The sequence below is a fragment of the Macrosteles quadrilineatus genome, unplaced genomic scaffold (assembly GCF_028750875.1).
Source record: "Macrosteles quadrilineatus isolate MER2022 unplaced genomic scaffold, UCM_ALF_1.0 Scaffold_11__1_contigs__length_5352618, whole genome shotgun sequence".
Classification (NCBI taxonomy): domain Eukaryota; kingdom Metazoa; phylum Arthropoda; class Insecta; order Hemiptera; family Cicadellidae; genus Macrosteles; species Macrosteles quadrilineatus.
Window position 1 is genome coordinate 775,085 of NW_026542604.1, and position 26,582 is coordinate 801,666.

The window sequence follows — 26,582 nt, forward strand, 5'->3', positions numbered from 1 at the left end:
TACAATGTATCGAGTAATCTTCAGTATAATCTTTGCTAAATATTATGCTAATTATTAAGTGATGTTTTCCTTTTGTACTGTATTTGTAATTTGCTAGTATACTGTGGGTAGTTGGCTTACTATGAACACATGCTACAACTTCAAGTCTTTTGTTTACTTTATCCTTGTTATTTAATTCATCCAACATGGTTACCTAGCAACCCATAAGACTAATGTTAAAAAAATGTGATTTTCAGTTTCATTTTTCTACGTAATTAGATTTTTGTTGGCAGTTCTAACTGCATGAAACTCGTTTTTAGGCCAAAAATAAACTATTTACAAGATTTGAAGAAAATCGTCGGAGCCGTTTTCGAGATCTTTCTGCAAGCAAGCAAGCAAGCAAGCATACAAGCAAACATTGCTCGTATTAGAGTATAGGATTAATCCAACTGCCACAGACGCTTCCCAAACTCCGCACTGCTAGCCTTTACTACAATGTATCGAGTAATCTTAATCTTCAGTGTAATCTTTGCTCAATAGTTAAAACTGATGTTTTTCCCTTTGTACTGTATTTTGTGATTTACTATTATACAGTGGATGGCTTATTATACTACACATGTTACAAGTCTTTTGTTTACCTTGTCCTTGTTATTTTGTTCAACCAACATGGTTACTTAGCACATAAGGCCAATGTTAAAAAATTTAGACTTTGTTTCATATTTCAGCGTTCAATTAGATTTTTGTTGGCAGTTCTAACTGCAGTTTTTAGGCCAGAAATAAACTATTTACAACATTTGAAGAAAACCGTCGAAGCTGTTTTCGAGGTCTTTGTGCAAGCAAGTATACAAGCAAACATTGCTCATATTAGAGTATATTATTTGTAATATTTGTTTTTTTTAAAACTCACTTTATTTTGTGTTAATAAACTCTAGATTACAATATGGTTTAATATATTGGGATGGAACTTATAAATATTTGATAAACTGAGAACCACCCAAAACCTTTTACTTACGGTACAATGTTAAAAAAAAATTCAACAAAGAAAGTTCTTTCCTTCTTTATAAGCAATTAAATATTAAACCTATTCAACATCTTTTTGTTTTTCAGGTCCAGAGATTATTTGTGATAAGCAGTGTTTTCAATTCTTCTAATGTATATAAGCAGCTATTTAGTAAGTGATTCATTAATTTCGTATATTAAGATTGTGTTAAAGTACATTATACCATCGATATGTCGAGCGATCTACAAAAATAGGCTAAAACCTTACCTAATATAAATAAATCGATAAATAATTTCAATCGATACAATAGCCACAATCGAAATTTACATCTGATTACAACAGTTGATTGTACTCCCTAGGGACTAAAAATGATTTTTACTATTAGAGAATAACAATGCTACTTTAGACCTGCAACACATGCATTAAAAACGGCTGTTTTGGGTGCAGTATGACAAAAATATTTTATTTACCTAATAAATGACTCAAACATACATAATCTTTGAGAAATAACAGGATTTTGATTGCATTATTAGTTTTGCTTCGGAATTGAACCTGCAATGTGCACACAGGTCCCTTTGTTAGTTCAATTTAAGATAAGGGTTAAGGAAGGAAAAATTGAGTACAAAATTATGGCTTTAATGTAACACTTTGGCATCCAACTTAATTGTATAAATATATGGATATGTACAGTAATAAACTTTCAAAAGCATGCATAACACATGTATAAAAATACTTGTAGAATTTCAAGTTTCAATGAATAAACTACAATGTTATTAACAAAGTTGTCTCAATTGAAATGATGTAGTAACTTGAGTCACTAAGAATGTCAAGGAATTAAGTAATTGACATTTTTTGGATAAAAACCCTTGTCATGTTAATTATCGGTTGAAAAACCGCCAGATTAACATTGTTTCAAAGAACGGTAAAAGTGTATTTCAATACAAACTTTAGGTTTTTTAACAAAAGCATATGGCAATTTGAAATATCTAGAATACAGAAATAACAAAAGACATCAATTAATAAACAAAACATATGAAACCCTTGGGTTTTGTAAATAGTTTTACTTTCAAATTTTTTTCAAATAGGCTATAGATATTGACACACATTTGCTTACACAACCATAACAATTATTCAACAAGTCTAAATTATCACAACTTTATACTTAACTTTGGTTACTCTTAACTGTATTACATAAAGATCCAATCAAAATGTCCATTTTAAATTAACTATCATTACACGGCTTTCTAAAGAACTTTTTGACATTTGGTCATATTGTGATGTTCAAGATACTCTTAATGACTCGTTAAAATTCAAATTACATACAAATAAATAACAAGTAAGATCTATCGTAGTGGAGGCGGTGTGACGCACGTCTGCCGCTGGTAACTAACGTAATGTTACGTCTGTCATGGACTCAGCAAGAAGAGTCGGTCAGAGAATTTCCAGTGATCTTCTGCCAAGCTTTCTCTTCAATTTGCTGGACAAAATGGAAAAAGATTTTTAACAAATATTCGAAGAGAAAACAAAATTAGACTGCATTGGTTGTACGGTACTAAACCTATTTTGAATTTGTTATTAAATTGGAGTTGGATTGGAAAATAATCTTTGTTTACCATACTGAATTTAATTTTAATTCCACACTTTTGTGTGTTCACGACCATTTGCAGAACACTCGATACAACAATCAGAACATGTTAGTTAATCTGTGTTTACTAATCTAATTAAAATTGTTCATGTTTTATGTTAAATTTGTAGTTGTAATAATTGTACACCAACCACATGGCGCTTCTAAATGAATACAGGGGGGGGGGCGATACAGAATGTTGGATCAAGCAGCTCCCTTGAGGTTAAGGATAAAGAAATTTTTAATGTCGTTAAAGGGCTCTTTGTCAAAATCCAGTCAGTTTACTTTGAGATAGTACAGTCATTCAGATGTATGGAGTTAGTTCAGTTAACTTTGCCTGATTAAATCAATCATTTTTCATTTTCATTTTTAATTTTTTTCATTAACTTGTGATTAAATTATAATTGACTATTTAGATAATATAATGACCAATAAGTGATCAACAATCAGGAATTGATATAAATTAAAATAGGAGAACATCACTATTAAATGTATGACAAAAGTTAACTCTGTTAAAAAAATTACAACCTTCTACTCAGCTATCTCAACATAAACTTGACACTGAAAAAACACACTAACAACCCACACCCACAAATTAACTGTTAAAATACAACCATAATTTATAACCACACTGATAAAAGTATTGGAAAATTGTATAATTTAGAAAATAATTTTGCTGCAAAACACAACACCAAATAACTAGTAAAACCTACATGTAGAAGAAGGCAAGTTTCATATTCAACAAGATGTTTAGGGAGCCTATTTTATAGAGTTTCACATTAGAAAACATTAAAAACCCTGATTTACCTTATAATAGGAGATACATACGTTTTACAATACAATTACAAACATATTACATCATGCAAGTTAAAAGGAAAGCTTTCCGGTTTTTACAATTGTTTCGTAGGGCAATTAAGTTACTAGGTACGTTTTTTAAGTAAGGGCCGTTTTTTTAATTTCTTCGTTCCAGCACTGCGATTGGCATTTTGACATTTGCGCTGTGTATGTGCATCTATTGGTAAGACATAGCCGGAAATTCAAGAAAAATTGGCCGTGTTTACATCCGGTTTCAAGCATTCGAAATGGTGCCGCCAATTGAGACTGCCGCCGACTGTGAAGTGCGCGCTGTAATTAGATTTTTAAGAGCTTAAGGTGTGAAAGCCATTAAAAATCATCGACAGATTAGTGAAGTGTATGGCGAGAACATTATGAGTGTCATAATTGTATGCAAGTGGATATGGGAATTGAAATATGGTACCACGAACGTTCATGATGAGTAACGCACTGGGCGGCGTCATTACTGTCCCCGTACCCATGATGACAACCAGTGCGTTGCTCATCATGAACGTTGGTGACCTACTTGCGTACCATTCCGTCACTCATAATGTTCTCGCCATACACTTCACTAATCTGTCGATGATATTCAATAGCTTTCACACCTTTAGCTCTTAAAAATCTAATTACAGCGCTCACTTCACAGTCGGCGGCAGTCTCAATTGGTGGCACCATTTCGAATGCTTGAAACCGGATGTAAACACGGCCGATTTTTCTCGAATTTCCGGCTATGTCTTACCAATAGATGCACATACACAGCGCAAATGTCGAAAATGCCAACCGCAGTGCTGGAACGAAGAAATTTAAAAACGGCCCTTACTTAAAAAACGTACCTAGTATGTTCTGGTCATCATTATTATTTTTAAAAGTGGAATAGTCGTTACCTCAAAAGTAGAAGTTTGATAAGAGATATAAAAGATAGCTTTATCAATAAACAAAATGTCTAAAGAGGCTGCGTCTATTTTAGGTACTGTATTTAAAATGTTAACTTTTTGATCTTCCTTAACTACTTGTAAAATTATAGACCCAATCAAAAATGACGCTTTTTGAAAAAAAAATCTAATGTGAAGTTACCTTTTGAAAATAAGTAGAGAAGAGCTCAGACACTGCCAGGTGGATTTTAAATTAACATCCATAGAACTTAAATGGCGAGGTTGATGTCTTGCTTGAACGTAAACTATAAATTATTTTCTCACCCCCATAACTTTTTTGTAACTCTATTTTTATGACTGAATTGGAAAAAGTGAGTACCGTATCACATGAATATATAGAATTGAACACTAATAACACCTTTACATTAATCATCAAAGTTATTGTGATTTTGGTCGGGGCTTTAAAAGTTCTTAGAGTAGTAAGCTATGAAAAGCCTACAATAATTTCATGAGTGCTGGGTGAGTTGTTATACTACTCAATTGCAATCGGTTCTAAATGTCAATCTAATTCATTACACATCTATAGTGATCTGAAAGCGATATAAATTAAATTGTGTAAGAGAATAAGAAAATGCATCAAGTATAAAATGCCTGCGCTAAGTTCTATTGTGGGTGACTAATTCAGTAATTATTTGAAATCATAAAAGAATCCTACTGTTATTTAAGAGGAGACTAAAACTTAAATTTGGGAATGAAAAACATGTTGAAGCAAAAAGAACAATAAGGTATGAAACTATTCATTAATTTGTTAAATCTTAGGGGCTTATTACATTAGAGATTTGTAACCTTTTGAAGCCTAAGATGAAAATCGTTAGTATTTTACTTAAAATTTGCAATATAAACTGGGAAAGTAGAAAATGTTAACATTCAGCTTTAGTTAGCAACCCAGATGATGGTGGAGATCCTTAAGATGGTCTTTGATAGGTAAAATCAGACTTAAGCACAAAATTCAAGAATGAGGTCTCATCTTCCTACAACAGGTAACAATTCAATTATATTTCTCAAGAATTTTGCTTGATTAAGAGTGTAAGTGTTCTAACACTGTATCTGTCCTGTTGTCAATTTTCCTCGATTTAACCCTTCCCAAGCGTTGGACGTATATATACGTTCGGCTATATTGCCCGTTACGAGCGTTTAACGAATATATACGTTAAGTGATTCCACGCTTATGAGCGTTTAACGAACATATACGTCAAAACATGCAAACATAATATAGCGGTCAGAAAGTTGTTTCTATTTTATTTCTTATACCGTATATTGTATTTTGTTAATTTTTACGGTAAATTTCATTCCGTCAGGTGGCAACACTGTTTTAGCATCAGCTGTGAGTTATTTTGTGCGAGGTGGCTGATGCAATACTTTGTCGTTGTTACTAAAGCTGTCTGTTTACTGCAGTGGGAGGTTATGTGAACGAAGTATGTTTGTGTAACTGTTTGTGTGCTTGATTTATGAAGTATGGCTTTCAAACCAAGTGATACACATTTTGAAGACGATATTATCGAGCTACTAAATAAAAGTATATCGGAGAGGGACAATAATATCGACCTTTCGGATGGTTCTATTCCTACACATGACGATTGCCTATCGGTACGTAGCTTAGAAGACTCAGACAATCAAGATGATGTTATTAATTATGAATTATCGCGTGAGAACATTAGTGGAATCGATGTTTTGGAGGGAAGATCGTGCATAGAAGATGTAAATATCGAATTAGATGTAACTTCTGGTCGTGCTAGTACACCCTTGGTAGCCGACGAAGATGAGGTTTATGTTCGACCAGGACCTTCTAACCTGACTAATATCGAACTAGATGTAACTTCTGATTGTGGTAGTACACCCATGGGAGCCGATGAAATTGATGATGTTTATGATCTGCCAGGACCTCTTAACCGGGCTAAAGTGCAGGGGAGAAAACAACTAAAGCCGCCTAAGGTTCAGAAGAGAAAACAACAAAATCAGCCTAAAGGGAGGGAGATGAAGAAAAAGAAAAAAACTGGGAAGGAGCAGCGTGAAGAGTGGGACGGTGAATGGATTCACGTAACTGAAAATGATCCAGGGCCTGTAAGTAACGTACCTGTGCAAAATATTGAACAAGGAGTTAATTTACCCTCACATTTCGATGTGAAAACTAAACCCATCGAGTATTTTCACTTGTTTTTTAATGAGGACCTCATTCAAAAAATATGTGATGAGACAAATTTATTTGCCAACGAAAGGAAAATAAACAGTGAAAGTCCTAAAAGTAGACTTCAGAAATGGGAGGATGTTACATTAGAAGAAATGCATGCATTTTTTGGTGTAATACTCAATATGGGCCTACATCCTCTACCTGACCTAACTGACTATTTTTCAACTAAATGGGTGAATCATTTTGCATTCTTTTCAGATGTATTCCAGAGGGATAGGTTTTTGCTAATTTTTTGGAACATGCATTTTAGCCACGAAGAAGGAAATGATCGAGACCTAAAGATTAGATATTTGGTTAACCATATGACACAGATGTGTCAAACATTTTACAATCCAAGCCCCAATGTAGCAGTTGATGAAAGTACTATATCTTTCAAGGGAAAGATAGTATTTAGAGTCTACAACCCCGACAAACCCACAAAATTCGGGTTAAAGATTTTTGTTTTATCTGATTCTGCAAACGGTTACATCTACAACTTCAGTCCGTATTATGGAAAAGCCGAAGACCTCCCTGAATCTGATCTGCTAAAAACAACCCAAACTGTCGTCAAGTTATGTGAATCCCTTATCAAAGACCCAACTACTCCCCCAATTGGACATCACGTGTTTGTGGACCGGTATTATAATAGCCCACAGTTAGCAGAAGAACTTGAAAAAAGACGCATGCTTGTAACTGGCACCGTAATGACATCCAGGAAACAGATGCCAATCTTGAGCACACAGTTGAATGCAGGCGATATTGAGGGACGCAGGAAGGGGAATATGGGGGTGGTTTTTTGGAAGGATAAACGGGTTATTACTTTGCTTACTACAAAGCACAATGTAAGTAAAGAGCATATGGTTGACGTACCTAGTAAGATTCCTAATGTGCCTCCAACTCCAAAGCCTGAAGCTGTGGCAGAGTACACTAAAAGAATGGGAGGAGTCGATCGAGCGGATCACTTCATCTCCAACTACCAATTTATGCGACGAACAAAGAAATGGTATCGGAAGCTCTTTTTCTGGCTCTTGGAAGTGGCTGTCGTGAATTCTTACCTGCTTTACAAATTTGTTCAGGAACAACACAACAACAGCCCAATGACTCACAAGATGTTCCGGGAACGACTAATCGAGGATTTGGTCCGAAGTAAAATAGAACAGAAGAAGAGAGATCGAAGAAAGCCAGGTCGCCCACCACAAGGAAGAATCCAAAGATTGGATGGAAAGCCACATTTTATGAGCAGGAAAGCACCTCTTCGCTGTGTTGTATGCAACAAAAGAAAACTTCGAAAAGAAACAATCTACTTTTGTAAAACCTGTGACGACCAACCACACCTGCATCCTGATAAATGCTTTGAGGACTACCATACTAAAATGGACTTTTGAAACCAACCTGTAAATATGTAAACTAATCTAATGCTTTTTACTTTTGTACCAATAATTATATTTTGATGATTTTGTATATATGTATTTTTTTTTATTTCACCCATGTTTTTGAGCTATATTTACGACATTATTACTAATATTAGCATATAATTGTAATTTATTACAAATAAGTAGGTTTTCTGATTAAAATTTTACAAGCGAAGGACTAATATATACGTAACAGCGCTCATAGCGTGTGACTCATAGCAAGCGTTTGACGTATATAATCGTCATGCTAATTATCATCATAAAAGTCATAAAAAAATTATTTCTTTTATAAAAGTCAAAATAATGGCCTTCTGTTATTAATTAAAAGTAGAAAAACATACTTTTTTCAAAATCTATTTTTTGACCCCAACCACTTACTGAGTTCGCGTACTGAATAGGGCTTCGCCAGCCGGCCGCCGCTTGGGAAGGGTTAAGGCACAGATTGATGTCATTGTTAAACCACCTTTAGAGGTTTTACATTCAAAGTTTTTTTTGCTGTTTTAATAATGTTTCTTTTTTAATTAAAGTGTATGGGCAATAACTATTAAAACTCAACCTCTGTAAGAATCGATGAAGCAACGTCAAAAGTCAAAAGTTATCCCAAAAAGATGATTTGTGATTTTACACAATTTGTCAAATTTGTATTTTACTAACATTGAAACGTATTCAATCAATAAAATAAATGTTATAACTCTACTTTGCTGAAGTTAAATAGTCATGCACTGCTTGAAACTCAACTGCCACTAGACCGTTTATCTCCAAACACCAACAGTATTCGCAGATTTGGTTGTAATTCAGAACAGTTTTACAATTTTAAATTATATGTAGTACTGATCGTTTCAGAAAATCGTTGTTTTGAAAAGATATACCAATAACAAAAAGTGATCGCATAGAGTAATTGTTTTGCCATATTCACAATAAATGTCTAATGTAATTTTGGTAAAGAATGTGAGAACTTATGAATAATCATGAGTGATTTTAAGTGTAAGTAATGAGTATGGTATGTGATGAGACAAAAACATTTATTGATAGCAAGATCACAAGGGACACAAATGACTTAGAGACATTGAGACAATCATTGTTAAATCACGAGGGTTAGTGACAATCGAATACAACCATCACCAAAAGCAGCCACCACCTTTCACCACAACTAGCTTCTTACCCGTTCCACCAACTTTCTCTGGTTGTAGCGAGCTATCAACTCTAACTCAGTGAGGTGAGCTAGGCTCTCTTGTTTAAAAATGGCACTTTCCAATTCCGGAGTCAGTTTCAATTGAGAAGGTTTTCTCTTGAGCAGGGTCTTGAGGGACCTCAGCCGGTTGGGGATGAGGCTGTTGGTGTCTTTCTCCGTTAGACTGACAGATCGTGCTACAACATTCCTAGAATCTCGGTAAATATCATTATTGTTAAACTCTACTTGCGAGTAATCCTTGAAGGATTTGTGCTTGATCAACCGAGATGCCCTCCCGTTTGTCGGAGGAAGAGAATTCATATCGGCTAGACTGCTACACCTCTTACTAGGGATTATTATTCTAGAATCTATTGTACTGTGACCTAAACCGTTGTTGAGAACGACCGTTCTATCTACATCTTTGGTTTTTTGTGCACTACTGTATGTGTCGCTATTCGATTCTTTGGTAGTGTCTCGGACACGTGGTTCATTATTTTCAGGAGGTAAGATAGTAACGATGGAAGTGTACTTCTTTTGCGGGGAGAGAGAGATTATGGTTTTATTCCCTTCGTTATGAATTACACATTGCTTACCAACCGAGACGGATTCGTTCGGCTCGTTATCACAGAACGCCCTCAACTCGCTGGGCGTATCTGGCGCGTTGACACTCGTGTTTGGCGACTCGAGGTCTTGGATCAGCTGGAGCGCCGCTTCTAGCTCTTTCGAAAATTCCGCGTCACTCGTTGAGTTCTTGTGTTGAGATGCTTCATCCCTCGACGAAGCTCTGCGACTGTGGCGTTGTGACGGAGGGAACTTGGTCTCAATAGTCTTGTTGAGCTCCATCATGAGGCTCGCGTACTGAACCTGCTCAGACATGACGGTGGAGTGTGGTCGAGGGGAGACGGAGGGGGATGTGCGGTCTACGTTGGTGCCGATGGCAGTGTTGAGTCGTGCTCTGTACACAGACGGCTCTGTCAGTCGCTCCAGACACTCATATATCGCAGGGTTGGAACTGTGAGAGGAGGTGTCACCGTTGTCTCCGGGCACAGGCGAGGGTGTGCGGGAGAAGCTGGTCATGAACGGCAGCTGTCGTTTTGTGTCACTGGTTGTGTCCTCCACCAGCACTACAGGCTGAACCGCGACCTCCGGCGCGACACCTGCAACCGTTTCCAGGTTAAAGTATACTAACATACAACTAAACATTCCCTCTCCACTAGCAAACAAAGAAAATTAAGGTAGAAAGCTTTCCCTGTTCCAGATCCATAATTAAGGTGCTTGGGACATCAGGCCTCTGGAGACATCTAAACAAAAAGTAAAAGTAAATCGGTCGCGGGTCCAGGTCTTACCAAGAAACCTACGGTAATAACTTATTCCCTATATGGGAAATTCACTAAAAGAACATAGTTATTGACTTCTGTTGTATACATATACTTTTGACCCAAGCCAAAATGGGAAGAGAACATATTGTGAATTATAGATTTTTTTATATCAGTTTCAAAATTAACAAAGAAAGTATACATTTTACAGTACAGCATTCATTCTGTATTCACTCTGTGACAGGTTTATTTTTTATTTTTTTTTCAACGCCAGTGGTATTTTACAAGAGAGGTCACGAGAGAATAAAATGTTCTGTGGATATGCCGGTAATTGAACCCGTCCCTCCCGCACCAAAGTCCGAGTCGCTAACCACTAGGCTAGCCAACACACCCGCATTAAACCGCAGCTAACTTTACTTGAAGAAATAGCACGACTATAAAGTTCCAAAACTAATTATTTAACAATAGATTGATGACAAAAAGTGCATAAAGCTATATTTTTAAAAGTATGTTTCACTCTAAATTACGCCAAGAAATAATGAATTCAACGGATAATCACCGTCACACATGTTGGTGGAGGGGCGCGCCTTCCGCTTGAGTACAACTGTCTTGCTTCCGGTGAACTGCGGAGCCGAGGGCAGCTTGTTGTACGGAGAGTCGGACTGCGATGAGCCGACCGTGTCCGTGTCGAACACCCACATATGTGCGTACTGATTCAACATGTTGTGCGCATTGTTCTTACCCATCGACCCAGAATTCACCTGTGAGTGGAAAACATATAGGTACAATTATGTAATGATCCAAAGACTAATGAGGCTAAGGTAAGATGTGACTAGACCAGTGTTTCCCAACCTTTTTCCGTTCAGGGCACACTAACTAGAACAAGTTTGGAGTCACGGCACACTTGTCTACAAAATACTGTTGGTTAAAATTACATTTAGGCCTAGTAAGTGCATACAATTTTTTGTTCAATTACATCTTACTCCGTATAACCTATTTTTTACTAGTAAATATATGTATGTATATAATATAAAGGTGGGTTTACCAAGGTAAAAAAATATAAAACTCACATTTGTTATCAGCCGTACTGCGGTTGCCATGGTTACCATAGGTTCTGGCGTACACCGCTGTAGTTTACGTAGCGAGTACGCCGTAACTACCGTGGTGCTCCAAGCGGTGTGCGCCAGAACCTATGGTAACCCCAGCACAGCTGACGGTCTATATTTAATTCTTTTTGTCTATGACGGTAGGTACGTCTGTTTCAGTGATTTCGAACATCTGATTTAACAATAAGCTTTTTGAAATCACGGAAAAAATCCTACCGACCATTTAGTTTTGCACCATTCTTATTGAATAACCCTGTATTCAATAACCCTGCAAGGTGAATGTAGAACCTTTGACAATAGTTAGGACTAGACATTCCATTCCCATATAACATTTGTTACTAGTTTTAGAACAAATCTGGAAATAGTTTAATTGAGCCACCGACAGATAACGCTGATCTAGCAGTGCACTGAACTAAGCCAAATTGAAGCACAACTTATGGTAGATAGAGCATCTTTTATGTCACATCAAATATAATTAACAAAAACTAAAGGAGGAAATAGAGTGTTAAACGAAAGCTCTTCTGTGAGTGGCTCAGACAACTATTTTCTCATCGAATAAGCAAATTATTGGCAATTTAACAAAACCCTTATCTATATAAATAATTTGAAGTAAAGAAAGTAAAAAGTATCCGAAGTTACTTCACAAATATTTGGATACGCCTTAATTTAAAACCACAAATCATTGTAACAAATTTGTAAACCACATTACAAATCTCCATAAGATAATACCAAAAATAATACCTCTGCATACCAATCAATAATGTGAATTATTTGTTTTTTTATGTGGACAGTGAGTGAATAAATTGTCAAGGCGAACTAAAAGTATGTTCAAAACAAACGAATTCGAAAGCAGAGAGAGAATCATTTTTTTTATTGGTAGTTTATTGTTCTTTGTTGCATGTGTTTTTTGTCTTTTATACAGTAAAGTTAAAAAAAACCTCTGTCATTGCTGTAAGCTTGGATACCATTATTATTTATTGTATTTGTGTATTGTTATCAACAGTGAATAGACTCTGTCAGTAACAACATTGTAAAATTGCATGTACCTAAAGATTACCTCGCACGTGCGTGTGCACAAGAGGATGTGAAATATTTAGCATTGATGTTGCATGAAATAAAGATTTTTGAATTGAATTGAAATGAATCTACTAAAGTAATATTTTTGTGTCAATTCGTATCCACAACATTTTCTACCCTCAATGCACACTTCTATTGTAAAATCGACAAATTAAAATTTCAAAAGAGTAACTGAAGCCTAATGCACTTGTTACCCTTGGGATGATGTACTCGATGTCTGTGACTGTGTCGTCGTGTTGCTGTAACGGCTGCGCCGGACGACATCTCTCCAGCCACCAGAACATGAGTTGTGCGTCGATGAAGGACGTCACTGCGGCAATCACAGTGCTGATGCTGGTAGTGGTGCGCGCTATCACCAGAACAAACAGCATGATTTGACATCTCTGCATAAAAAGATCCTCTCTGCCTTTAGATATATCATTATCATATAATGTCTAAATTGTGGCGATCTCCCAAATGAAAAAAAAAAAACTGGCAGGGTTTTTTTTAAGTTTGCCACAAAGTACATAAAAACTGGCTTGAAGTTCTAAAAATAGTTTTAATTCAGTTTCTAAACAACATCAAAAAACTTCAAGGAAGCAAACAAAACTTGCGTATTGATTGATTTAGTAAGGTATCCAACACATTATAAATCAGAGATTCCGTCAGTGGTGATACAAAATGACAACTTTAGTGGTATGACCCTTCGGGATTGTAGAATAAGATAAATTTACAACGACCTGCTCGTCCTTTGAAATTATCGCTAAATTGAATTAGTTTCAAATCAGAACGGTTACCATAAAAGACTAAAGTCTTGAGGTGTTGCTGCTGGATTAGCTTCTTGACAGAGTCTGGCATGAGCAGTCGCCACTCCCCGAGCTCCAGCACTAACAAGTTGACAATGTTGACGACAGTGACCGAGATGGTGAGGTACAGTAGCACATGGTGCTTGGTGGGGGTGATGTCTCCTACACAAGAGAACACAGCCCCGCCAACTCCCACCAGTACATTCTGTACAACACAGAGAACAAGAGTTATTGTGAGGTTTGTGGCACTTGGTAGAGGAGAAGACAACGACAACCTCGCCCATATACCAACTTATACTGATACCATAATACAGATAATCGCATTAAATAATAATCCTAGAAGCATGTTTATAAGTTTTCTCACTGCTCGTTAACTTTTTAATAAATTTGAAAATTTTGAACTACCTATGTTACGTTGTAATCATTTTAGTATATTTAGCTGAATAGTATAACGAAGATAAAACGTCATGGTAGCAATTTGGTGTTGTGTTAATGTAAGATCTGAATTAGACAAAGCTCTAGGGATGTTTTGTTGTTCCATGTAGACATGTTGTACACACATCCTCACTTAGACTAACAACAGATAATTTAGGTTACCTTCTCAGTAAAGGCAAAACATGTTCTTGAATAATAGGTCCTATTTATAAAGAGTTATTAGCTTAAAAAATATCCTTTGTTCCATAAGCACTATTAGCAATCAGTGTATTGAATTTCTAAAAACAATCAAAATATATTTTATTGAATAAGTTACTATGTACAAGCAAAGCACAAAAAAGCATACAGTAGTACAAGTTTTCAATCAATTACTGTATATTTTAATAGATTATAATAAATTATCACTAAGTAGGTGTAATACAATAAATAAATTGGAGTGTTTGTTCATTCTTTTGAATACCACTTCTATGATAATTTAATAATGTATACTTCTTACCCATCCTCCTGTCCATAAGTTAGACCCGATTTTGAAAACCGGAAGAGAAATCAGGAAAAAAATCCCTGCGATGAGTTGTACAGCTCCGGCACAAATGTACAGCACACTGCAGACGACATGACTAGCCACGCACAGTCTGGGCCAACACCCACACATCAGTCCTCCTGTAACATCATACACAATTTATATTATAGATCGGGAAAAATACTTGAAGCCCAGCAACACGACATCTGCTCTAAACCTATGGTCGTGGAGGAGACCATATGGAGAGGATATTCAAGTCTCTTTACCTGACTCATCCACTGCATCTTCTGCGGCAGTTTGGAAAGGTGGACAAAGTCCCACTCTTCATGAGGAGTTGGTAACTACCGTCATTTGAAGAACAACAAGGCTCCTGGACCTGTTGGGGTACTCAACAAGGTTCTGTTTATCCTTATTTTTATTAAATTAAAAATTGTTACTGATATTAACCTTTATGTTTTAGAACTTGAATAAAGATGTCCATCCCTACAATACTCGTGGTAGAGATCAAATGCTACCAGCACCTCCTTTGAGTAAATCTTTAAATAGTCATGTTGTTATGTGTAAGAAAGTATATATAATAAGGTAGTTAAATGTAAATATAAAAAAATCAATGACTGACTTTCTTTAATACAAATGGCTCTTAAGAAATCCTTTTTACAGTACTGAAGAGTTTCTGGAACAACCTGTGATAAGTGTGTAACTGAACATCTAAATCTGTTAATTACTTTCTAAATAGGTATTCTATTTTTGTTTTTTTAAATATTGTTAAAATTATTCATTTGTTAGTTGTTTACAGTCTATTGTGATTGTTAACCCTGTAGTTGAAAGGAATTTGTACAACAGACTCATAAGCTAACTCTGAATACAAGACAAGGAACATTTTTAGACAAGGAACATTGAAATTTTATGTTCTGATCCACTCACAATGTCAATGCATGTAAATGTCCATCATAATAAATGATTTGATTTGATTTGATTATCGATCTCCTCAGAACTCGATTTGTAAACAAACGAGGTGCCGGCACTGTAGCCAATTTAATGTGATTAGTACCAATTTATGCCAATACAAGAGGTTCTACCCGCAAATTCAAGGGTGTACAGAAGCCACCATTAAATTAATTTAATCAACTTTGAAATTATAATTCGTTTAAAGGGCCCAGGTTCAAGAAATTGTCATCTGAATGGATGTTAAAATCAGTGGAACCTTCATACCTTACGTTCTAAGGTGGCCGAGGTGGGTACAGTTGTACCTGAACTCGCCTCGATCTCTTTCACAACGTCTTTAATACTTTAATACTTTTCAATGAAATGGCGACCTGTTAAAGATCGATGACAACCAACAACATACATGGTTTGTTAATTTCATATTTATCGTGTTTCGAACACCCTTAATCACTCACTTGTGTCTTTAATTAATACAATATTTATACAACTTCAGTATCCAATAGTCAATGCTTGTATCAAATATCTAGAAATAGCTTCACTGTCCATTCACCGCACCTCTTTTAAGAACATAAAAGTAAATAATAAAAAAGTAAACAATAATGTAAACAAACAAACTATATTGTCAATTGCATTGACCAGCTGTTGTTCGCTAAATTAATCGAATAACGTTAACTTCCAAAACATGCAAGGCGTAGCCCTTTGGAAATCAGCCTGTGGGGCAGAGCTCTTATGGAGTTCGTCCATATCAATACTTTTCGGCAAATCTACAAACTCAAAGCTTCATTTTGGTGTGCCATTTGCCTATATTTTTATTTGGTAAATGGCCTTAACTGTTTACATAAAATTTGGTTGTACCACTTTAATAGTATAATAGATTTTATCTTTCCGAAAAAGAGGTACCAGAACTCCGTTCCACTGTGTTCCCCCGCAAATCAGGCACTGGATCTCCTGATCCTGTTGAGCAAATACTTCACATTGTGTCACATTATTTTGACCAGGGTATTATCATAGTCAAGACTGGGATGCAATCTACGTGATAAAATAACTAAATCTCAGAACTAAATCCCAGGTCTGTGTCAAACATAATAGAGGGTATTTATTAATGAGTCGTCTGATCAATTCAGGAGTCTCACACTACACTACAGGCTGGCCTACACTGGCCAACTGAAAGCATTTCTTTTCTCTCTCTGGAAAAAAAACATTCATATTATGATAAGAGTAATCATCAAATGAGCAAAGAAAATAATTAAAAATATCTTTATTTAAATAACTTCTGAATTGTTTATACTGGGTATTATTTGCTGAGCTCTTGACTTTCTTTCACAAGCAAAAAAATATTGAAAGTTACCGTACATATGAAAAAGGTTCAGAAAAAGGAGGGTACAGTAATGTCAATATATAGTGACATGTCAAAGGATGGTCTTTGACCTATCTCCACCCTCCCTCTAACCTACCACACCCTTGTGGCGAGGTTAGTGTTAATGACAACAGGAGCCTTTAAACATAAGCTTCGCCATTAACAACTCCTTTCTATAGTCAGTATTTACTAGTTTCAGATATTCAGACCCCAGAACTGTGTCGGCCTATGACTTCCTGTATTTTGTAAAAATTTATACAACTGTTTATATGCTTTTACATCCGATACTTAGAAGGTATAGAAAGTCAGAAAAGCTCAAAGAGAGAAAATAAAAGAAGAATATAATACCAATTTTAAATCTACTAATACAGTAGGTATATTACTAGACGGCTAGCAAATAAGTATTTATATTAGTTTGTTTTCTATCTTATTAAATTATTTTAGACGCTTTATAAATTTGTATTGTATTGTCTGTTTAGGCCAAAATCAAAGTCAGGTACAGTCACGTCAACATTCTTGTAGACTGAGGAAAAGAAACTAGAGAACAGCTCACATTTTTCACTTGGAGTTGAAGAAATCTTTTGATCAAAGAACATTCTAATTCTATCAGGAGCCCATGAACTTGATTTTCTTGAATTAACGTGTGACCAAAAAGCCTTGATATTGTGAGGGATGTTCAACTCAACATTTCCAATGTAATCAGAGTAGCAGATGCTCGTAACAGCCTTGCATTCTCGTCTGAGATCTCTCTCGTTTATAATGTGCATGTTGTCGTTTTGTGGCGATGGTGAGCGCTTTGAATTCAGATGAAAACCACGAAGGAAAGTTGGAGTCACCAGTGTTAGTAGATGTAAACATTTGACTAGTTGCATTAACCATTCATGGAACTCCTCAAGCTCTTTCAGTGGGTTTACGATATCATTGGGGATAGGTGAGTTAAGATTTTTTATATTATTAAACCAGAATAACTTTGATAGATGTTGTCGCCTTCTCATAAATGAGCAATTAAAACATATAAACATGCTTCGACGCTCTCCTTCTCTACTAAGCCGTAAAGTTATAATAAAACTCGCAGATGGATTGATGTCCTAGCGGGCGAACATAGACTCAACACTATTGTCACTATAGCCTTTGGGAAGTGAGCTGGTCTAGTGTTTAGAGCGCGGGACTCCGGTTCCTGGGGTCCCGGGTTCAAATCCTGTCAAATCACCAATGGATTTTATCTAAGCGATATTGCCGTAACCCCTAGGTCTAGCCTGAAGTAATATGAAAAACATTTCCGGGCTCGTGCCTAGCGTCCTAGGCAAAAAAAAAAAAAAAAAAAACTGCGACGTGTGACTTGGCGTGGGTTTTACTACACTAACTTTGCCTTGTTATGACCATCGATATTGATGTTTGCGACATTGTGGATGTACTCTCACTATATACATATGCATATTGTGGTTTTGATTGTTGATTTAATTTATCAATCCATTTGTATCAATTATTTATTTTAAGATTTCCACCACCGTAGCAAACATACATCAAGCTTATTTACACATTTTATTAATTTTTCAAAAAACCGGTACGGTACATAAAAACTACGTCAACATTTATATAAACATTTACTTATTTCGAATTTATCTAATCTTTGCTACTATTTCAGGTACACTTTTCGAAGAGATGTATAAGACCGCCTTGAGAACCAATCACCTTATACAGAGGTCGGGACGGAAATAATCACGTGGGGGTTTTCATTCCAGGGGATAAAGGAAACCCATTTACCAATTTGGTAATAGCTAGTATTTTAAAATTAAAATCTTTTCTATGTATCATCTAAAATGTGTTCAAATTGATTACCGTACATAATAAATATCTTTTATGTGGCTAATTAACCTATTTAATGTTTAATTCATTCCGTGGTACTCAACTTTAAATTGAAGGCGTGACCTAGAAATGCCATGAGCTTTGTAATGTTCCTAACTGTAATAAAGAAAATCCAATGTCTGTTTTTATTAAGAAAATAATTAGTTAGTCTTTGTAGTGTAGTCGAAAAGTAACATTCAAAACAGGAGTGAAAGTGGGTCTATACATATTCTCGAGCATTTAAATAGTTCGATAAATCTTGCACTTCAAACATAGTATCAAATGCGTAATGACTCACTTTCTACTTTTGTTATAAAATATACTAATAAATGTATTATATTACATTATTATAAATATACAAAACACTATAGTTTCTGTATTTAAAAAATATATGAAGAGAAAGTAACAAAAGTCGGTAGGTACTTATGAAAGAAATGTACAGTACAATAATTGTTTATTATTACAGACAGACAGACTATAATATTCACTTGCATATACAGGGTGTCCATTAAAAACGTTTCAGGACTTTGGGAAATGAATCATCATACTAAAAGAAAGAAAAAAGTTTATGTGAAGGTATGTCCGAAAATGCATATTTATCCAGCTATCCGCCATTTTGTTTTTTATACAAAAATATTTTTATCTGTGTAGTTTTTCATTCGGTAATTACGAAATTTAGTAACCATGTTAACATACACAAGACCTATTAATAGAAAAAATAATAAAGTTGTTCCGATTGTAAATTCCAATATGGCGGCCGATTGAATTGTTCTAACTTAAATAACTCATAAACGGCTAATTCTATGAAAAAATGTCAAGAATATTTTTTTTTAGAATTTGCAATTCCCTATCAAACGATACCAAGATAAACAGATCAGACAAAAGATAGCTGAAATATAACGTTTTTTGTGTAAAAATAAGGCAAAATTAAGGAATCCCCGACTAACTTTGCCTTATTTTTACACAAAAAACTTTATATTTCAGTTATTTTTTATCCGATCTTTTTGATCTTAGTATTGTTTGATAGAGAATTAAAAATTCAAAAATCATAGAATTAGCCGTTTTTGAGTTATTAAAGTTAATAAAATTCAAACGGCCGCCATTTTGAAATTTACAATTGGAATAAACTTTATTATTTTTCTATAATAGGTCTTGTGTATGTTAACATGGTTACCAAATTTCATAATCATCGAACGAAAAATTTCACAGATAAAAATATTCTTGTATAAAAAACGAAATGGCGGATAACTGGGTAAATATGCATTATCGGACATACCTTCACATAAACTTTTTCTTTCTTTTAGTATAACGATTCATTCCCCAAAGTCCTGAAACGTTTATTATGGACACTCTGTATAAGATGCGCGCCTGCAAAACAAGCCCGCAATTTGACTTCTGTGATGTAATGGTAAAACTGCATTCCCAAATTGAAGGCGCAATTGACTGAGCTCAAATCTTTTTGTTGTTGGTAATTTTTCAGAGTTACTTAATTTTTTTTAACAAATTTGTTCCACTCCAGCAAACTTTATTGGCTTTTAACTTAAATTGGTCCTTAAACATGTCAGATTTATTAGTTAAGATTTAATTTAAGTAAATAATTTCAATAATTAGTATTATTATTATTATCAATTGAGATGGGGACGTATTTGCTAGGGGCCAACCCAAATATGAGAGAAGAATTAAGTGTGATGATCTTTCGTAGCTTTGTTACTGACAAAGAACAGCTGTTTCATTAGCCAGGATCATTTATTTAAAGCCCAAGGATCAGGAACAGCCGGGTCCAGTTTCGAACCATCAAAAAATAATCATTTTTCTCGGGATCGAACCGTTGACCTTTTGATCAGTAGGCGAGCTCTATAACCACTGAGCTACCAAGCCCGTATTTACATTAAATTTACATTAAAATTGTAAATTAATACATCTAAGATATTTCATATTCTGTTTTTGATGTGGTATGTAATTGACTCACAACATCATAGAAGTAATATCATTGCCTATATAAAACCTAGTGGTAATATCATCTTCAGCATGGTTTGTAATGGTGAACATTTCATTTATTTATATAAATTGGTTTGATTTATTTTTAGCATAGTTTTGACTTTATTGTATTTATTACTGAATGGTATAATAAATCTCTTGAATCCCTCTCTCTTGGACATGACCTGCCTACAGAACAGCTGTTGAGGCAGAACAAACAGCTGTTTTGCGACAATCACGCCTGTTATACCACCAATGAAAGGCAGTTGTGATATCTTAACGGCGAATAAATGCGGCGTTACCGGACCAAATGGCGTTTGGGTGACTTGAATGAATCGTGTTGAAATCGTATGATTAATGGCCTAAAGTGAGTTTTCGACACGGGCTCAGGATTCAGAAACTTAGGTAAAAATTTATACAAAATATCATGCTTCTAGGTACTTTGGTTAGGAATTTCGCATAGAGATTGAATTCAAGTGATTGATTTAGTAAACATTATAAAATAATTTAATTTAATTTAATTTTTAACGGAGAAAGAACTCCATGTTCCATTTTTAGGGTAGGCAATATTGAGATGAAACCTTGAAATTAACTCCTCGGCGGGACCGACAATTTCCGCCCCAATATAATCCATTTACAGAGCACTTATAATGATCAACCAGGCACAGCCATTAACCCTTTCATCCCCTAGGAATACCTGTAGTAATGGATATGACATTCAGTTGAACAATTGCTATGTTTTACGTACAGTAGATTATTACTTCTTATGGACTTTGAAGCTGAAGACAATTTTAGGCAAATACCACCACCCCGATGAAAGAATAAGAATAAGAATCGTTTATTGCCGTTAAACATGTACATACAATGAGCAAAGTCACATTTAAAATATCTTAGCCTACTTAAAAATAAACAGATATATAGGCCTAGAGCTGAACACAGAATGGTAACGTTGAATCGTTGAAAGTCTTTTTCAAGAACTCGTTGACACTATAGGGTTTTCCACTAACCAATCTGACAAAACTTTCTAAAATTTACTACATATTACTAAATTCTTTTGCGCTAGGAGGCAGTTTGTTAAACAAATTAATACTAAAAAAATTTAAAGACTTGAGGGTTTTACTTAACCTACAATGTTGCCTATAAACATGATGGCTAGATCTTGTGATGTGGTAGTTTTAGCATAGACTAACCGTATGTTTTATCTATGGTTTTAGCTGGTCTTTAAATACCACAACTAGAAATTAAGGTAATCTTAGGGTTGGTTCTTTTCTGTTTATTTAGAAGGTGTTTTAATATTTATTATTTCTTATTATTAAAGAAATTTAAACCAAACTGAATCCATCTATGTATACACTAGTATTGATAGTCTTCTGGTATTGGAACAAAAAAAAGCAATGAGTACCTCGTAAAATACACCATATAACAAACAAAACGGTTTTCCTACAGTTACCTAACAATGTACATGTTCCCTCACTGATTTGAGAAAGCAAAGTGGCCAATTCGCTCATCAGTGAGACATTGTCTCACTCTAATTACTTTGTCTCACTCCAGATTTGCAACGTGAAGGCACGAAATAGTGAGCGCGTAACATGCAGGCAACGTCGTATGCGCGCGAAATACGTTGGCAGCACTGGCTGTAAATCAGCTGGTCAGCTGTTGTACTGTTGCATTTTTCACTTCACATTAAATGTTGTATTAAAAGTTCACTTCTGTGTAAAAATAGGTTATGTTTCTTCACCAATTTATTTGTTTTATGGTAACTGTAGGAAAAGTATAATGTGCAACTCGAGTTCAAAGTACAATTGCCTCACTCGAGAAACCATTCCTCACTCGCCTACGGCTCGTGAGTAAGGATTTCTCTCGAGTGAGTCAATTGCTCACTTTTCTCACTAGTTGCACAAATAACTATAGTCCCCAAAACCGCACTCAAAAGTTTATTTTTTATTTCCAAAATTCTTTCCACCTGAGAACAATGGCTTTGTTATAAATTTAGCGTATTGTCATTGACTATACACCTCTACCCGAAGTGTAGAGGCACAGACAATATAATACTGTGGTAGAGGTGTATAGTCAATGGTATTGTGCAAGTACAGATGGATCACCAACCACATTCAAATGCATGTTCAGGAGGACTTAATTTAATCTTATTTAATTTTAATAAAGCGAAACGATTTTCAAAAACATTGGCACTATACAGAGGCAAATAACATTATTAGTCCAAGCTTCAAAAATAGAAACGACAAGTTAATCAAAATCGTTTTTAAAACTCGTAAAAGTATACTAGCAAAAGGTTACAGATTGGTTTAGTTTTATTATTTCGCTTTAAAAACGGATTCATGGCATAATCGTTGGCAAAAAGTTTAGATTTTTTAAATAAAATTATTTTATTACTTATACTTTATAATTCCATAATCCTTCCTTTTACCGTCAAACTTGTGCTATTTATCTAAAAATATTTGACAGTTTTGTTAAAACTTATAAAATCATCTTTGTCTATAACTTATTAAAAACGACTTTTAAGAAAACTACTATTTAGTGTAGATAAGACTCAGTATGGCGATGAATCACTAAATAAAACCACTTGAAACAGCAGCAATGTGAAATGCACCTGGCGGGTCTGAGTGCACGGTTCTTCATAAAGGAAATGTAAAATGCATAAAGCTTGAGTCAAGTGTTGCAGTGCAATACGACTCTAGCTTTGTGTTTGCTTCCTTGCAGGAACACTTTGCTGCCTTGGTAAAGAATAAGAATAAGAGCTGGCCCCATTTGTCCATGTTTGCAAGCATCCAAACATATTTTTTTCCAGTATAAACATAGTTTAAATGTGAGCAGCTATCTCTCCTGTATTTATGTGATTTTTACCAAGATTTTGAACTTAAGCTCCGTACAACTAACAACTTCGTAAAATTATACAGATAACAATGTTACTTTCTGAAAATGTGTTTACTGTGAAAGATGTAGGGCATACTTGGATGCAATAAAAAATCCACAACATAAAAAGAAGTAGTTTTGGAGCAACCTGTACATTGAAACGTAAACCAAATCAATTTAGGTCGAAAATGCCTTGCAATCACGAACATTTAATCAACATTCTTTTCTATCGTAGCTATGACGCTAACCGCATTGTTTCAGTTTCCGAAGGGAACGGTTCAAACCCTCGGCGTTGGAAGGTCGTCTGCTAGCGTCTGTCTGGGGTCGAAGGTATAATTGCAGGGTAGTGAAGCACGTATACTTTCTTTGAAGAAGAACCAAATTTTGTAATAGACGCACCTCCTAGACGCCCAGGAATTTGATATTGCGTAATAACTAACTAGCAGGTGTCGAACTAGGAGACGCTGGGAAACAACTCTTCGAAGGGAATCAGTGAAACATTATCTTAAATTTCATATTCTCAAAGGAACAATTTGCTTCGATCACGTTTTTTGGTCAAGTTTGAACGTCTCTTGATAATCCGACTCTTTAGTTTGTCACAATCAGTTAAATCCAACGCCACGATGAATGAGTAAAATCGACCGATATCTGTACAATACAGTATTGGAATTTGATTCGTAGGAATCTTGAGTATTTCCAATCGCGGCGGCAAGTCCGATTCCACAGTCTTGACAGTAAATATTTCATAGTAACATTGACTTTTGACATACACAATGATATTTCGTTATAGCAATGATTTGATTATTGTTACGTTCCTCTGTTTTGTTTGATTATTTGTCATTTTTAGAACATAAATGTTTTAGGATTAAAACTACTATAATACAGGTGGGTATTCTACACTTTTAGATTATAGGTATAGCCTATATGTTTTTGTAAAAATGTACCAATTAATTTGAAAGACCGATATTTGAGAAGTTTATTTTAAGTCTTCATACGTTTCATTTAAATTAATTATAGGTTAAACTATAGCTTTATTAATTGGTAATAACGGATTATTAATTTGTATTTTGCTGATTAAGTTATATTGTTTATACATACCAAACAAAATTGTTCGTCGAGTCGAGACTTAAATTCATTCTCCTGACTATACTATAACCAAGTTTCTTCACATCAGAAAGTTGTTGACAAAATACCAACGGACAATAGGATGAAAATAACGATAATTGTTGTTGTGTAGAGGTACAATGATCGTGTAAATTACCTAAACGTCAAATCACTCAGAAGGAAGTGAGTTACCTCACGCGTAGGCAGCGGCCTTCGCAAGGCTACAAATCCAGCATTAATTAAGCAATTCCCACCTCGGCAATGCAAAACACCAAACAATTGCAAAGAATACTAAATCACAACAACCAATTAAAGAGTAAGAGCGAAAATCGGCGATGCAGAACGACATTGGACTACGAGATTCGCCTTCCTGTTGTCGCCTCGTGAGTGAAAACACGTGGATAAGTGTTTGCGGAGGTGGAAATCTTATGCATAAAGAATTCACGCGTTGTTTAAACACAATACGAACACGTGAATATGAAGTTTCTGTAAGATCCTGTAAGATGAACTTGTAAAGTTAGTATTTGAGATTGGGAAGTTAGTTGACGCATACCGGTAACCCATTTGGGTACTTAGGTATTATACGGAGGCCACTTATTTTACAGCGCGCTGCGGCGGTTATGTTAGGTTGGGTTATCATAAATAGAAAGTATGACTCATCTGGTATCGTTCGATTCATAACGAAACGAGGAAAGTCCTACAAACATATTTATGATAACCCAACCTAACATAACCGCCGCAGCGCGCTGTAAAATAAGTGGCCTCCGTATAATACCTAAGTACCCCCATGTGATATATTATTGGGGAATGGATGGGGCATATGTACATAGCTTTGATAGTAATTTAATCACTAAAAAAAACGGCAAAAACGTACTTTGCGTACGTATTTAAAGTTGAATACAAATATAATGCAATTAATTGTAGAAAGGAGTGACTAGTGAGATTAAATGTGTAGCTCTGTTACCGACTAAGATCAGCTGTTTGCCAGAACCATTTTAATAACATATCAATAATTAATGATAGCTGGAATCAGTTTAAAAACCATCTAAAATCGACTAGATTTTCTCAGGATCGTAACGACAACCTTCAGACTTACTATGGCGGTTCCTTTAGCCAGGCCTCATAGCTCTAAATCCATGACTTTCATGAACGGATATTTCTGTCTTGCCTTTGAGCGAAAGGAGTAAACTAGAACTTTCAGTGAAACCCCCTTTAAAGGTGACAATATTGAAGAAAACTGCGGAATCACTTTAAGCATGATATTTCACCTTCCGTATCCTATTTCACCTCCTCACCCTTGTCACATTCCGGGTGTGATGGTCCGTGGAACACCCGACCCACCCGTGGCTTCAAGGACGCGAAGCGCCGTTTTCCATATTTGATCAAGAACAAGTTAGTGTTAATTATAGACATCCGGCGTGTGGTGCAAGGTTACATGTAACACGAGCCTCTGGACCGGACTGGACTCAGGTGTGGCGTGGCGGGAGTCGCCGGCAGTGCAATCTTGGATGATGAACTTTTGATAACAGGATAATCTAAAAGTGTTGGCAATAGATTAATAAATTGTCGAAACCTAATTGTTGGAATCCTAATAGCAAACAGTGCAGTGGAAATATTGAAAATCAACCAACTTGACATTGAAGACCGTCTAAACAGAGTTTCAATGTGTCCTGGTTTACGGAAAGTTTGCTGATTATGCTAGCTGGTGTCTAAAAAGGACTCTTCTATCGATAATTTCCCAGGATTCTGAACAAATTAATGAACTCTTTTTATAAATAAATTCATACGAAGGTCGAAAGAATTAAAATCTAAATTTAAGTTCAAACTGTATGCACCTACAGAAATGTGACCTTTGTTCGTAAAAAGTGCTTTTGTATTGCATATTACAAATTCTCAGTAGATAGAACAACGTCAGTCAAGAAGTAGAAACTTTTAATGTATGCCTAACTATGAGACCGTAATATGATAACGTTCAATTGAATACATTCTTCTGAATGTTGAAAAAATCAAAAGACCAAATTTAAAGGGACATTCAAACATAGCCAAATGCAGATAGCCATTGTGATGAACACCAAATGCAGGCTTATATTGCCCGTTGGCCGTTACGAACTCCCTGTTAATCTAA

The 26,582-nt window shown here is 35.4% G+C and overlaps 1 protein-coding gene across 4 annotated transcripts in view; it reads right to left on the reverse strand.

Moving 5' to 3' along the window:
- Window positions 1–1,614: 1,614 nt before the first annotated feature.
- LOC129004761 (uncharacterized) overlaps window positions 1,615–26,582 on the reverse strand; it is a 75,103-nt gene continuing 50,135 nt past the window's right edge. For 3 of the 4 annotated variants that reach the window (XM_054433385.1, XM_054433384.1, XM_054433383.1), the window contains exons 2-7: window positions 14,335–14,498; window positions 13,395–13,608; window positions 12,813–12,967; window positions 10,995–11,196; window positions 9,111–10,276; window positions 1,615–2,456 (exon numbers count right to left, since the gene is read on the reverse strand). In XM_054433385.1, coding sequence (XP_054289360.1) covers window positions 2,394–2,456; window positions 9,111–10,276; window positions 10,995–11,196; window positions 12,813–12,967; window positions 13,395–13,608; window positions 14,335–14,490 — 1,956 coding nt within the window. In that variant the 5' untranslated portion in view covers window positions 14,491–14,498 and the 3' untranslated portion in view covers window positions 1,615–2,393. The remainder of the gene's footprint in view (window positions 2,457–9,110; window positions 10,277–10,994; window positions 11,197–12,812; window positions 12,968–13,394; window positions 13,609–14,334; window positions 14,499–26,582) is intronic. The other variant, XM_054433386.1, reaches the window with a different exon arrangement.